Below are 13,296 nucleotides of genomic sequence, written 5' to 3'. Positions count from 1 at the left end.
GGGGGAAAACTTCCCAACCCTCACAGAGGACATAAATATACAAGTCAAAGAAGCACAAAGAACTCCAAACAGAATAAATCCAAATAGGCCTTCTCCAAGGCACATACTAATCAGTCTGTCAAATGTTGAAGAGAAGCAGAAAATCCTGAAAGTGGCAAGAGAAAAACAATCTACTAAATACAAGGAAAATCAAATAAGACTGAGTTCAGACTACTCAACTAGCACCCTGGATGCAAGAAGGTAGTGGTATATGGTATATTCAAGATTCTGAAAGAGAAAGACTTCCAGCCAAGAATTCTGTACCCAGTCAAATTGTCCTTCAAAACTGAGGGAGAGATTAAAATTTTCACAGACAAAAAAGTCCTGAAAGAATCTGCCAACAAGAGACCAGCCCTATAAGAAATACTAAAAGGAGTTCTGTCAGCTGAAAAAAAAAAGACAGGGGAAGGAGGTCTAGAGGAAGGTCAGAATTGAAGAGGACCACTAAGGATAATTTAAAGAATACAAAGAGAAAGAAGGAAAAGAATATATAGATCTGAGAAATAAAATAAAAAAGATAAGATGGTGGAATCAAAAAAAGCCTTTTCAGTAATAACTTTGAATGTTAACGGACTAAATTCACTGATTAAAAGATATAGATTGGCAGAATGGATTATGAAACATAATCCAGCCATATGCTGCTTACAAGAAACTCATTTTAGACACAAGGATACAAATAGATTGAAAGTGAAAGGATGGAAAAAGATTTTCCATGCAAGTTGTAACCAAAAGAAAGCTGGAGTAGCTATACTAATATTGGACAAAATAGACTTTAAATGTAAAGATATCGTAAGAGACAAAGAAGGCTGCTACATTAAGGAGCAATGTCGTGATGCATGCAATGATATGAATGAACCAATGTGGGACATTTGGTGAGACAAAATAAGTCAAAAACAATGTTATGGTCACCTTTAGAAAATGATTATAAGAAAACAGGGGCCTAGATTGTAAGCTTTTAAAGCAGACACATTAAGTCTGGAGTGGTGATTATTATTTTTGGATTTTGAGAGGCTGTTTTATATATATAACCTGATATTAAAAATAAGAATGAAGCTGAACAGGTTGGGGTTTAAGTAACTCAGTACACAGGGGTAAGGAAGACAGTGTCTATATTTTAGAACCACACATACTCTTTGAGATCAATGGAAGAAAGGTTTATTTGATCTGGAACTGAAATTTTCTGTAGTGCATTATCTAGTTCAACCTATCTGTGGAGCTCATTTGAACAACTGAAACACAGGAAGCATAGAGTAAGAAAGAGGTCCCTTTAATCCTGTACAGATTATTGTAAGGCCTGGAAACATCCTAGAGTATATTAAGCAGATAGTCAAAAAGTATTGGCAAAGTCCCCTGAGGGAGGGGAGAAAGACTATGGAATCATAGGGATCAGGGAATCCCTTGATACTGCGTCAAACTTTAGGGATACCCAAATCAATAGGCCATGCCCTCGATCATGAGGCTTACTCTTGTGAAGCTTATGTAGGGAGCAAAGAACCTTACACTACCTATAGGCACGCCTAAGAGTTATTTCTGGAGGACCTCTGTTGTTGCTTAGATGTGGCCACAGTGTCTCTAATTTCAATTCTGCAAGTGAAATCATTGCCCTCCCTCCTATGTGGGACATGAGGCCCAGGGATGAAAGTATCCCTGGTGACGTGGGAGATGACTCCCAGGGATGAATCCAGACCTGGCACCATGGGATCAACAATTACATCCTGATCAAAAGGGGGAAAAGAAGTATAATTAATAAAGTATCAGTGGCAGAGAGAGTTCAAATAGAGTCAAGAGGCTACATTGGAGGTTGCTCTTCCTCAAGTGTCAGTTAGACCTTAATACCTATCATAACCTGCTAACCCCCAACCAGGACCATTCCAGCCAATCCTAAGGAACACCTAGGGCAATATGTAAGATTCCACAAGGGTTCCAGGCGCTAGAGTAACCTTCCAGAAACCTACAACCTCCAGATGGGTCCCTGGTCCAGTTAAGTCCTGAAACCTAGCCCCAGTCTCCCCAGAACAGCAGATGGTTCCATATTCCTACCCCATATTAGTGACAGACCTTTTCAATATAAAAAATTTAGATCTGCCACAGCCCAAAACCCCAAAGAGAGGTATGGAAAGATCAAAGGTGATGGTGGAATTATACACAGAAGATAGGACTTAACAAATGAATATGAAAGCTGAATCATTAAATTGTTACCTCTTTCAGTCTCCAGTATTTTAGAGCAGCTAGAAGTAAAAACCTAAAATTGTGAAATTGTAACCCAGTCAAAGTCTGAAATATGTTCTACAACTAATTGTGGTGCTGTGCTTTGAAATTTATAGCTTTTTTGTATATATGTAATTGTTCACAAAAAAAGAAGGAAAAAAAGTCGATTGTGATGATAATGTATTTAAGCCCTCTAGCCTCCTATATTCTGGAGCAGCTAGCAGGAAAAATATGAAACGATAGTACGGTAGCCCATGACAAACTCTGGGATCTATCCTGTAACCACTTTTTGAAGAGTGCTTTGAAAACTATTGCTTTTTTATTTCTTTGCTTTGTATATATGTTATACTATACAATCAAAAAAGTTGAAAAGAAAAGTTAGAATGGGTGTAGCTAAGAAAAAAAATTTCACGTCCTATGAGAGATCTCTCTGCTTATACAGCCTTGGCTTAATTAAGCCCAGAAAGCACTATAGCTCTGCAGTCACTGATCAGAGTATCATTTCCTTTATGAATTCCAGTAACTGGCTCCTACTCTTATAAGGAAACAGTGATAGGAAGAAATTGAAACTGTTGAGCAGAAATCTTTAAATTACTGCATCTCTGCATTTCCATTACCTACATGCCTTTTCTAACATGTACACATAAATGGAAAAAAAAAACTACAACAAATGAAGAATAAATTCCTTATCACTCTCTAAAAGGAGATTACTGGGGGGAGAACTGCTAAATCTGTCAACGCAAAAAAGAGAGCTGGCATTCTCCTACTCAAAAATGTTTTAACATTCACTAATATCGCATAATAGGGGGAATAAGACCTTAGAAGTATGTAAAGAGTGACCAAAATATACTATTTCAAGGACAGTGACAGAGACAAGATATTAAGGGCAACAACTGATGGAGCAATTATAAGACTGAGACCTTTTTATTTTATAGCAGCTGAGTCAATGGCAGGAGGAGGAAAACGTGACAGAGAAGATAGGGGGGAATGTGCCCATATCCACTAACAAATACTGCACACTGACAAAAGTACATTACTAAAATTAAGTGGAGAGCAGGAAGGTCTATTAGACTGAGACCCAACACTGCTACACTGAAGGCATAGCTAGGACAGGTTTTGATTTAAGAAGGGCAATGAAAGTGGGGGGAGAGGGAAGAGGAAAAGCACAAAGACACCTGTAGCAGCAATACCCACTGGTAGGAATAGTGGTCAAAATATTAGGAAAGCCAGAGATACACCAGACAACAAACGGGGAAAACAGCAGTATAGAGGAGCAGGCTTTAAGGTGGAAAGATATAGTAGAAGGGAGAAAATATAAGCTTTCAGGGTAGTACTAGAGAAGTATTTGCAACTCACTAGAACTGATCTTTTGTTTCATTACTTTTAACTGATTCCTCTCTTTGCACTAATCTTGCTAGTATCTTAAAAGAACTCTCTATGCATTTGCTTGGATTATTCTTACATATGCACTGCAATTTGTGTTTAACATAACCTGGAAGAGACTCAAACCTATCATTCAATCTGCCGCACTGCTAAGAATCAGCTGAGTGAAAAGAGAAGAACGGTACCAAATTAGTGCTTTCTCCTAATTTAGGCCTGCTAATAGATACAAAGTTCTCTCCAAAACCCAGTACACATGTTAAGTCATAGGTCTGCTACTAAAAGGCTATCTTCCTTTCTGTTGTGACCGTTGCACCTTAACTGCTCTGGTTTTGGCTTTTTAAAAACTCTATTTTAGGGTTAGCAACTTTGTTTTAATTACCAAAGCCCAGATTATTGGTTTTCAAACTGTGTTCCAGGAAGATGCTTCTGGGATAGAGGGGAGGCTGAGTGGGTGGGGTCTGGCCACCCAAACTCAGTACCACCAGAGCCGCTGCTTTATATATTGGGGTTCCAGTTTAAAATTTATGTGGAGAAGTTGTTCCATTTCTTTAAAAGGCTTGAAAATCACAAGTTTTGATAATCATAATATTGTTTTGTATGGAGTTAATACTTCTATAAGGTATATTTCACGCTATCTAGTTTTCGTATGCTTTTTAAATTGGGGTTTCTAAACTAATGGGTAAAAGTTTCCATATCCCACAATTTGTAGACGCTAAAAAGGGCATTTTAAAAGTTAGATTCAGCCTTTGAAAACACTGGGGAATTTATAAAATAATTACATGTTTCCATGTGGAGATGGTTCATTTTTCAGCATTACCTGACAAATTTGGGAATGACTCAAACTGGGTGTGGGGGCGGGGTGTGTGGCTTGGCACACGTCGCGTAAACGTTTTACAGTTTTTGGAGCGGTCGGTTTGACAGGTGGAGCAAAGTGTGTGCGAACGCGAAGGTGAAGACTCATCTTGTACAAAAACCGAAAGCCCAACAGCGCATTCCCTAACGGGAGGAGCTTCTCTACCTGGGAGAGGCCACCACTTCCTTTATTCCCCTGAAAAAAGTCTGATCTGACTTTGGGTAAACCTTCGAGTTCCTACTCACAGTGAACCGAAAAGCAAGTAGATTAGGGGTCGCCTCTTCCCCGCAGTGGGATTATAAAGGGCAACCGGGACGGCAGGTTTGGGAGTTGTGCCGACAGCGACACAGGTGAAAGGGACAAAATCCGCGGCGTCCTGCGCCTCCCGGGCCTGTCAGCGCCTCACCCGCCCGCCCACCCCCATTCTTCGGTATAAACTTACCAGGCGGGAGCTACTGCCCTGGTCAGGGAGTAATTAACCAGGCTGGGGCGGGTGGAGCTCTACCGCACTTCTTAAAACCGCTGCCAGGAAAAGACTGAAACCCAGTAGCCGCCGCCGTCGCTGTCGCCACCACCCGGGTTACTGGGGGCTCTCGCCTCCATCGCTGGTTGCGAGAACTCTGAAGGCACGTGACCGGAAGCACTAAGGCGGGTCCGCAGGGCACGTGACCCGTCAGCGCGGCTGCCTTGACACCTTCCGCTAGTTCCTCCCCTCCCCCACCCGTTCCCGCCTGTTTCGTTTTCCTCTCGCCGGCCTCAAGCCGTGAAGAGTCCCGGGATCTTGGCTGACCCATCCCTTTGGCCGAAAGCATCTCGGGTCTGGCCGGCGCTGTGTCTTCAGCCAGGTGTAGCATGGTAACTGCAAGCTGTAGAGAGCGTAATTGCGATCACGGCCTGAGGGGGAGGGATCACGCGCTAAGCTGGGCGACAGCCGTCATGTGACAAGAAGTGCTGCTAACTGCGTTTTCGCCGCGTCCGGGACGCTCCTGAATGACGTAAGACAGGGAGGGGAGGAGCGGAAGGAGAGACAGATTCTGGTTACACTCGTGGTACCGGGTGAGTGTCCATTCGCCAAACGGGGAAAGAGGGGCCGTTCCGCCGAGATTTGGGGGTGGCTACCTGCCTGGAGGTGATGGAGCGGGGCTGGAACCTCCGGACTGCTGTTCTGTTAGCGTGGCTTTGAAAACTCGGCTTCCGGAGTTCCTCTCTTCTAGTTCTGAATCCAGTAGTTAAGTTATCGCCGTTGAAAAGTAGTCGTTCCGCTTGGCAAGGGAACTTCCTTGTGGGTAGGGACATATCTTGTTCATTCCCGTGTCTTCAGCGCTGGGTACAGGACCTGGAACATAGTACGTACTCAGTGATTATTGAATGAATGAGTCTGTGTCTGAGGGGGTGTTGTTTGCTGATTGTTACTTTTTGGGTAGAAAGATGCCGATACCCGGTCACGAAAAATGGGGAGAATTTCCTGTTTCCCCTTCTCATAGTTTCTTACGTCTTTTCATCTTTCCTCTTCTCTCCCCTCGGCTCACTTTCCGTCCTCGCTCCTTGAGGGGAAAGGAGAACGCTGCGATTTGTACTTGATATGTGAATAGCAAACCCAGGTCCATTAGTAATTTGAGTACCTGGGCGGATACGAAAATTTTGTCTTACTATTCCTTTAAGTTATCGTCAAGTAGTGTGGGGAAATGGAAAGATGGTTTGATACGTACTCAGGAGACGTGGATCCTAATATCAGTTTTACCACTTACAAACTCTGTGACCTTGGGCAAGCCGACCTCTCAAATTGTTTCATTCACTTTGATAAACGTTTATGGCCACCTTCTATATGCTTATTTGTTTGCGTCATTGTTTGCTACACTGGAGCCATGACTTCACAGAAGTAACATTTAAATTTAGCTTTGCACAAAGTAGAGTTTTGTTAGATGGGGAAACATTCAAGAAATAACATATAGTAAACCGTGGAAGCGCAGAATGAAAAGGGAATAAACGATAGCTCAGTGTAGTCAAAGAACAGGAGAGGGCAAATTGGGAGATGAGAGTGGAAAGAAGTAGGAATGAGATCACGAATGGTTTTTAGATCATCAGGTAAGAAGGGGAGTTATGGAAGGGTATGTACAGAGGGTTTTTCTGTGTGTGGGGGGTGGATTTTAAAAAATCTTTTCATTATGAAAAATTTCAGGCATAGATGAAAGTAAATGCATAATATAATGAATGAACCCTCACGTATATGTCACCCGACTTTAACAGTTACCAGCATTCTTCTGTTATATGTACAGAGCTTTTACATTTGTAGTTACTTTTTTTCCATGTCCATTGTCATATTTGGTTAATAGAAGCTTTTAATTTGAGCCCAGTTCTACCTCTTATTTTATTTTTCTTTCACCATTTATCTAGGTACTGACTAGGAAGACTTTATTCACTTTATGTGAAAAATTTGTTTGAATTTTAGTCGTCTAGTTGCTCTGTATGACATGGCCACTTTAAAAACACGGCAAATGCTATCAAGTTGTGGTATAGAAACCTGGTGTACAGATGATGGAAGTGAGTGTTTCTACTCTATTCTGTGTTCATCCAACTACTCAAGTGCCTCTGTAGAAAGTTGACCAATAGAGATAAGTATTTGAAAATTTCCAGTAATCAAAGACCTGGAAATATTATAATTTTGGAAGACATGATAATGCTTTTCAAATATTTGAAAGGTTTTTTTTGAAGAGCAAGTAAACTTGTTCCTTTAAACTGGAGAAACCAAAATTAGAAATAACTGTTAAAAGCTCTATGTGATCAGGATTCAGCCCAGTACTTAAAATGACCTTATAACAATTACAGCTGTTTAATAGTGATATAGACAGCTTCATGAGAGTGACTGCTTCCTTTCCATCACTGAAAATGTTCGGAGATTGGGAGCACCTAGTTTCTGAATTAGGTAGACATGTGCACTGAGTTACCTCTGAGGCTTCTTCCAAATTGAAAATTCTGGGAAGTGGGCATTATGCTGCATCTTGAAGGTGGAGTAGATTTAGAAAAGTAGATTCGAAGGGGAAGGAATCACTTCAGGGAGAGAGCAAGCACAAAGAAAGATGTACAAGTTGAGGTTCATTTAATATTATCACCTAGCAACTTCTTTTGATAACTGACATTAGTTATACTGTTTCTTTTTCCCCATTCTCATTTCCCATTATATCTTTTTAATTTCTAAATAGGAAATGAATAGGTCCCCCACTCCACTGCACTCCATTATGTGTCTTTTAAATTAGTTTTTATTGATGTATATTATATATTCACATACTATGTAATCATCAAAAGTGTACAATCAGTGGTTCACAATATCATCATATAGCTGTGCATTTATCATCACAATGGACTTTTTTTTCTTTTTTGTGAAAAATAACATATATACAAAACAACAATACATTTAAAAGCACATCGCAACAATTAGTTGTAGAACAGATTTCTGACTTTGATGTGGGTTACAATTCCACGATTTCCGGTTTTTATTTTTAGCTGCTCTAAAATACTGGAGACTAAAAGAAATATCAGTATAATGATTCAGCAGTCATACTTATTTGTTAAACCCTACCTTCTCTGAATAATTCCATCATCACCTTTGATCTTTCTCTCACTCTCTAGGGGTATTCAGCCTATGCCCATTCTAACTTTTTCATGTTGGAAGGTGCTGTTGATAATATGGAATGGGGGATGGAACCAGTTGATGTTCGGGAGAGGCTGGGCCCCTCTGCGTTGCAGGACTTATCCAGTTCAGAGATCTATCTGGAGGTTGTAGGTTTCTGGATAGTTACCCTAGTGCATGGAACCTTTGTAGAATCTTATATATTGCCCTGAGTGCTCTTTAGGATTGGCTGGAATGGTTTTGGTTGGGGTTTAGCATACTATGATAGGTAGCAATGTCAAGCTGAAGCTTACATGGAAGTGACCTCCAGAGTAGCCTCTCCACTCTGTTTGAACTCTCTCAGCCACTGTTGTAGTTTGCTAGTTGCTGAAATGCAATATACCAGGAATGGAATGGCTTTTTAGAAGGGAAATTTAATAAGTTACAAGTTTACAGTTCTAAGGCCAAGAATATGTCCCAATTAAAACAAGTGTTTAGAAATGTCCAATCTAAGGCATCCAGGGAAAGATACCTTGGTTCAAGAAGGCTGACGAAGTTCAGGGTTTCTCTCTCAAGTGGAAGGGCACATGACGAACACAGTCATGGTTTCCCTCTCACATGGAAGGACATTTGCGCATCATCTGCTAGCTTTCTCCCCTGGCTTCTGGTTTCATGAAGCTCCCCAGGAGGTGTTTTCCTTCTTCATCACCAAAGGTCGCTGGCTTGACTCTCTGCTTTGTGATGCTGCAGCATTCTCTGCTCTCTCCAAATCTCTGTCTTTCTGCAAAATGTTTCCTCTTTTATAGGACTCCAGAAAATTATTAAGACCCACCCAAATGGGAGGAGACATGTCATCACCTAATCCAGTTTAACAGCCGCTCTTAATTAAATCACATCTCCAGGGAGGTGATCTATCTAATTACAGTTTCAAACATATAGTATTGAATAGGGATTATTCTGCCTTTACAAAATGGGATTTTGATTAAAACATGGCTTTTCTAGAGGATATACATCCCTTCAAACCCGTTCAGCCACTGATACCTTATTTGTTACACTTCTTTCCCCCTGTTTGATCAGAATGGCATTGTTGATCCCATGGTACCAGGGCCAGGCTTATCCCTAGGAGTCATCTCCCACTCCACAAGGGAGACTTTCACTCCTAGATGTCATGTCCCACATAGCGGTGAGAGCAATGATTTCAGTTGCAGACTTGGGCTTAGAGAGAGGCAGGCCACATCTGAGCAACAAAAGAGGTCTTTGAGAAGTAACTCTTAGGTGCACCTATAGGTAGGCTAAGCTTCTCTGCTACATGTAAGCTTCACAAGAGCAAGCCTCAAGATCAAGGGTTTAGCCTATTGAGTTGGGTGTTCCTAATGTTTGACACAGTATCAGGGGTTTCCCTGGTGGTAAAGTTTAATTGTTCCATATTTTTTCTCCCATCTCTCAAGGGACTTTGCCAATACCTTTTGATTATCTCCTTAATATACTCTGGGTTGTATCCAGGCATTACATTAAGCTATACAGTATTAAAGTCCCTCGTTTTTATTCTGGGTTCCCTGTGTTTGAATTGTTTAAATGATGTACCCAGTCAGGTTGATTAGATTATGCACTGCAGGAAATTTAGATTCTGGACAAAATAAACCTTTCTTCTTTGGGTCTTAAAGAGTAGATGAGGTTCTAAAATGAAGAAAATGTCTTCCTTACCCCTGTATTCTGAATTACCTTAATCTGGACCTGATAGGCTTCATTCTTCTCTCTAAATACCAGATTATGCATATATAAAACAGACTCTCAAAATTCAGAAATAACAGTTACCAGTCCAGACTAAATGTGACTAGTCCCCAGTTTTCTTATAAGTATTTTTTGAGACTATACAATATTTGCTGTTTTGTTTCTTGCTTATTTTGCCTCAACAAATGTCCCACAGGTTCATTCACGTATTGCATGCCTCACAACTTTGTTCTTTTTGTAACAGTACAATATTTGATCATATGTATGCACCATCATTTGCTAGTCTACTCAGTCAGTGTATCCTTCACCCATCTCCATTCATTAGGCATCATGTATAGTGTCCAAAGTCAACAGTCCATCAACACTCTCAATTTTAGATAATTTCATTCAAAGCCTTTTTGTTGCCTATGAAATTAAATCCAGGTTCTTTGGTTTGAGATTCAAGTGCTTTGTAGATTGGGCCTAAATTGTAATTTTACCTTTTTCTTCTATTATTCCATTGCTTATATCCTGTGTTTCAGCCAGAAACTTAGCTTATATTCAGTTAAATAATTCTACACTTTACTGCTTCTATACCTTTGCATATTTCTGTCCTACCTGCTACCCTCTCCCTTTTCTTTCTGATAAAAACCTACTCGGCTCTTGTGCTGCTTCCCTTATCAAGTTTTCTACTGTCCCTTCAGCTCAATGTGCCCACTCTATCCTCTAAGTTCCAACATAAGAGATGTTTTTACCTATGTCTCCTTTATGAATTGTGAGGGTGTGTGTGTTTTGTTTGTCTTTTTGTTTTATTTGTCCTTACTTGGTTATAGCCTTACTGATTTCTAGAAATTACTTTATCTTGTTCACAGCACTATGCTTGTTACTTACTAGTATCAGTAAAATGAATGAATGAAAATAGCAAGGGAAGATTTTTCTTAAATTATGAATTCTCAGATATTTTGAATATGAAAGATCTTTTTTATCCCCAGGACATGACTGTGTTTCCCCTGCCCCCCCTCAGAAGACCATTCTCCTTGCAGAGGTGAAGCTATATTAGGAACAACATCACTAGCAGAAAATAAAACTATATTATGTATATGCAGTAAAAAAAGTTACAAGCTTGTATATATTTTGCCACTAGAAAATAAACTCCATGAGGATTGGGACTCTGTTTTAGCCTCTCTTATATCTTTGGGACCTGGAATAATGCCTTGTATACAGCTGGTGGTCAGTATATATTTGTTGCAAAAATGAATAAATTCTTATATTTCTGGAAAAAAAAACAAAATCAAAAACAAAAAATGAAGTACAAGCATCAAATTAGGTATAATTGTTTCTTAATTCTCCTGTGGTATTAATTTGTTTTTTATTCTGAATTTGACAGGTAACAAAGGACTGAGAAAAATTAATTAATGGGTAGTATTTTCGTACGTCTTTTTTTCTGGAAAGTTGGACAGAAATGTGCTTTTGAGAGTGATTAAACGTGTCACTAATTCAACTTCTTCCCCCACTGTGGGAACTCTTCTGTGTGTTAGTTTATAAAGACCTCATTGAGTATTTTGCATTTGCTGCCTTGTATTCTTATTCCTTTTCATTCATATTTAGTCTCTTTTATTGAAGCTCTTATTCCTTTTATAGCTTTAATTCTCGGTACCTTACTTTTCACTAAGTAGGGATATTTATTCATTCAATAGATACATATTTATTGAGCACCTATAGTGTCCTAGGCTTGAAGAGTAGGATCCGGAGGTCTGTTTCTTTAAAGCTGATAATTATAGTGTTTCCTGATACGGGCTTATAGTTTGAGGTCTTTGCAGAAGATTGTGTTTTATTGAAGGACTCTTAAAGGCAAAGAAATCTTTACAACTCACAGAAAAATAGCACGGTTGTTATTTTACAGCAGAGAGGCATCACCAATTTCCCTTTTAAATCCTACCATATCCATTCTACCTATTCACATAGAGTGGGTAGGATTATAGAGGGCCTTGAGAATCTGGACCTGATCCTCTGAGAGTTTTAAAGTCAGCGAATAATCACACTGTACAAGCATATTGTTAGTTGTAATGTTATGTATACATTTTCTTTCCAACTAGATGTTAAGTTCCTCCAGAATAGGGGTCATCATCCCTTTCTCATGTTTCCCTGTGTGTACAACGTATTGATTTGATGCATGCTGAATGAAGAATGATCTTCTTAATTTATATTTTGCAGATTTTATTTAGGTGGGAAATACCGTGCATATCACCCCATGTCATTTCAACTTTCTGGCTAAATGACTTTTGTTCCAGTAATACCAGAGTCCTACAGTCATGTTCTTGCAGAGTTTGAATCTCTGGATCCATTACTCTCAGCCCTGAGGCTGGACTCCAGTCGTCTGAAGGTGAATTTCTCAATCCTTGTATCCTTTTCATTTTCGTATTTTTGTGTGTTCTCTGTTATATGTGCCCTCTGATCTCTATTTTTGGAATCAGGGTTCTTACGTATCCTAGTAATTCCTTATACAGAAATATCATACTCATAGCTCTTTCTTGATTTATTTTTTGATCATCAATTGAATTCTTCTTTCATTCCACTAGAAACTATGAAACTGATTGCTTAGTTCATCCCCCTTGGTGATCTTGCTATATTCTCTCAAAAAGTTATGTATTTGACAGAAAATATGATAGTATAAATTAGTATATCTTATTGCATTTTGAACCACTTGCAGTTATAGTAAGCTCCTTTTCTGTTTTAAGAACAGAGCAAAAGTGAGTTAGTGCTAAAACCTGAGTTCTTTTAGTTAAACCCGGGAACGACATGGTGAAGAACAAAGTTTCATAACCAACTCCAAATCATTTCATATCTCCACTTTTATTCCCATTCCCAAAACACCTTTCTAGCCTCTAAGGAAAGAGAGAGTGGAAAGTAATAGGCAAAGTAATATGAGCAACAATTGAGTGTGCATATCAGAAATTTTTTCACCTGTAAATTACGGAATGCCTTACTAATAGTGGCTTAAGCAATAAAGACATTTATAACTTCATTGAAGATTAGAGTTCTGGGTTTAGTGCAATGGTGCAATAATATCACTGTTGACCTAAGTGCTGTACCTTTCCTCTTCTACCATCATTCTTATTCTGGTGTTTAGTCATAATAGCAGGATAACTGTTTTAGGCTCCAGGCTTGATGTCTGCATTATCCTCTCAAGCAAGAAAGAAGGGACCAAGGGCAAAAGACTTTCTTCTCTTCAGATTCTACCTTTTATCTGAAGGTAAACCAGCCCTAGAACTCCCCAGGAGGCTTAGTCTTATTAGCTGGATTGAGACTCAGGCTACCGCTAGCTGTAGGGGAAACTAGGGTAAAGTGAGTATTTACGTTTTCCAAGCACTATAGTGGAAAACAAGTTTGAAGAGGGTTGGGAATGTCAATTAGCCAACCAGTACTTTTTGTCATGCTCTAATGGGCACAGCATGGCCACTGCTTTCCCTGGTGGAGGAATCAGCAGGCTGAGGGT

General features: G+C 39.6%; 2 protein-coding genes across 10 annotated transcripts in view; one reads left to right on the top strand and one right to left on the bottom strand.

Moving 5' to 3' along the window:
• GTF2H1 (general transcription factor IIH subunit 1) overlaps positions 1–5,429 on the bottom strand; it is a 58,220-nt gene extending 52,791 nt beyond the window's left edge. For 2 of the 3 annotated variants that reach the window (XM_077114174.1, XM_077114173.1), the window contains exon 1: positions 4,926–5,428. The gene's annotated coding sequence lies outside the window, so the exon portion shown is untranslated. Of the gene's footprint in view, positions 1–4,925 lie in introns of all 3 variants that reach the window. The other variant, XM_077114175.1, reaches the window with a different exon arrangement.
• Positions 5,155–13,296, top strand: part of HPS5 (HPS5 biogenesis of lysosomal organelles complex 2 subunit 2) — a 61,331-nt gene continuing 53,189 nt past the window's right edge. Inside the window, exons 1-3 of one of the 7 annotated variants that reach the window (XM_077114171.1) lie at positions 5,840–6,568; positions 6,878–7,024; positions 12,015–12,183. In XM_077114171.1, coding sequence (XP_076970286.1) covers positions 12,076–12,183 — 108 coding nt within the window. In that variant the 5' untranslated portion in view covers positions 5,840–6,568; positions 6,878–7,024; positions 12,015–12,075. The other 6 variants (XM_077114172.1, XM_077114170.1, XM_077114167.1 and 3 more) reach the window with 6 other exon arrangements.

The sequence above is a fragment of the Tamandua tetradactyla genome, chromosome 8 (genome assembly GCF_023851605.1).
Source record: "Tamandua tetradactyla isolate mTamTet1 chromosome 8, mTamTet1.pri, whole genome shotgun sequence".
NCBI lineage: Eukaryota > Metazoa > Chordata > Mammalia > Pilosa > Myrmecophagidae > Tamandua > Tamandua tetradactyla.
Note: the sequence above shows the minus strand (reverse complement) of the source record. Positions and strands in the feature narration are given on the sequence as shown.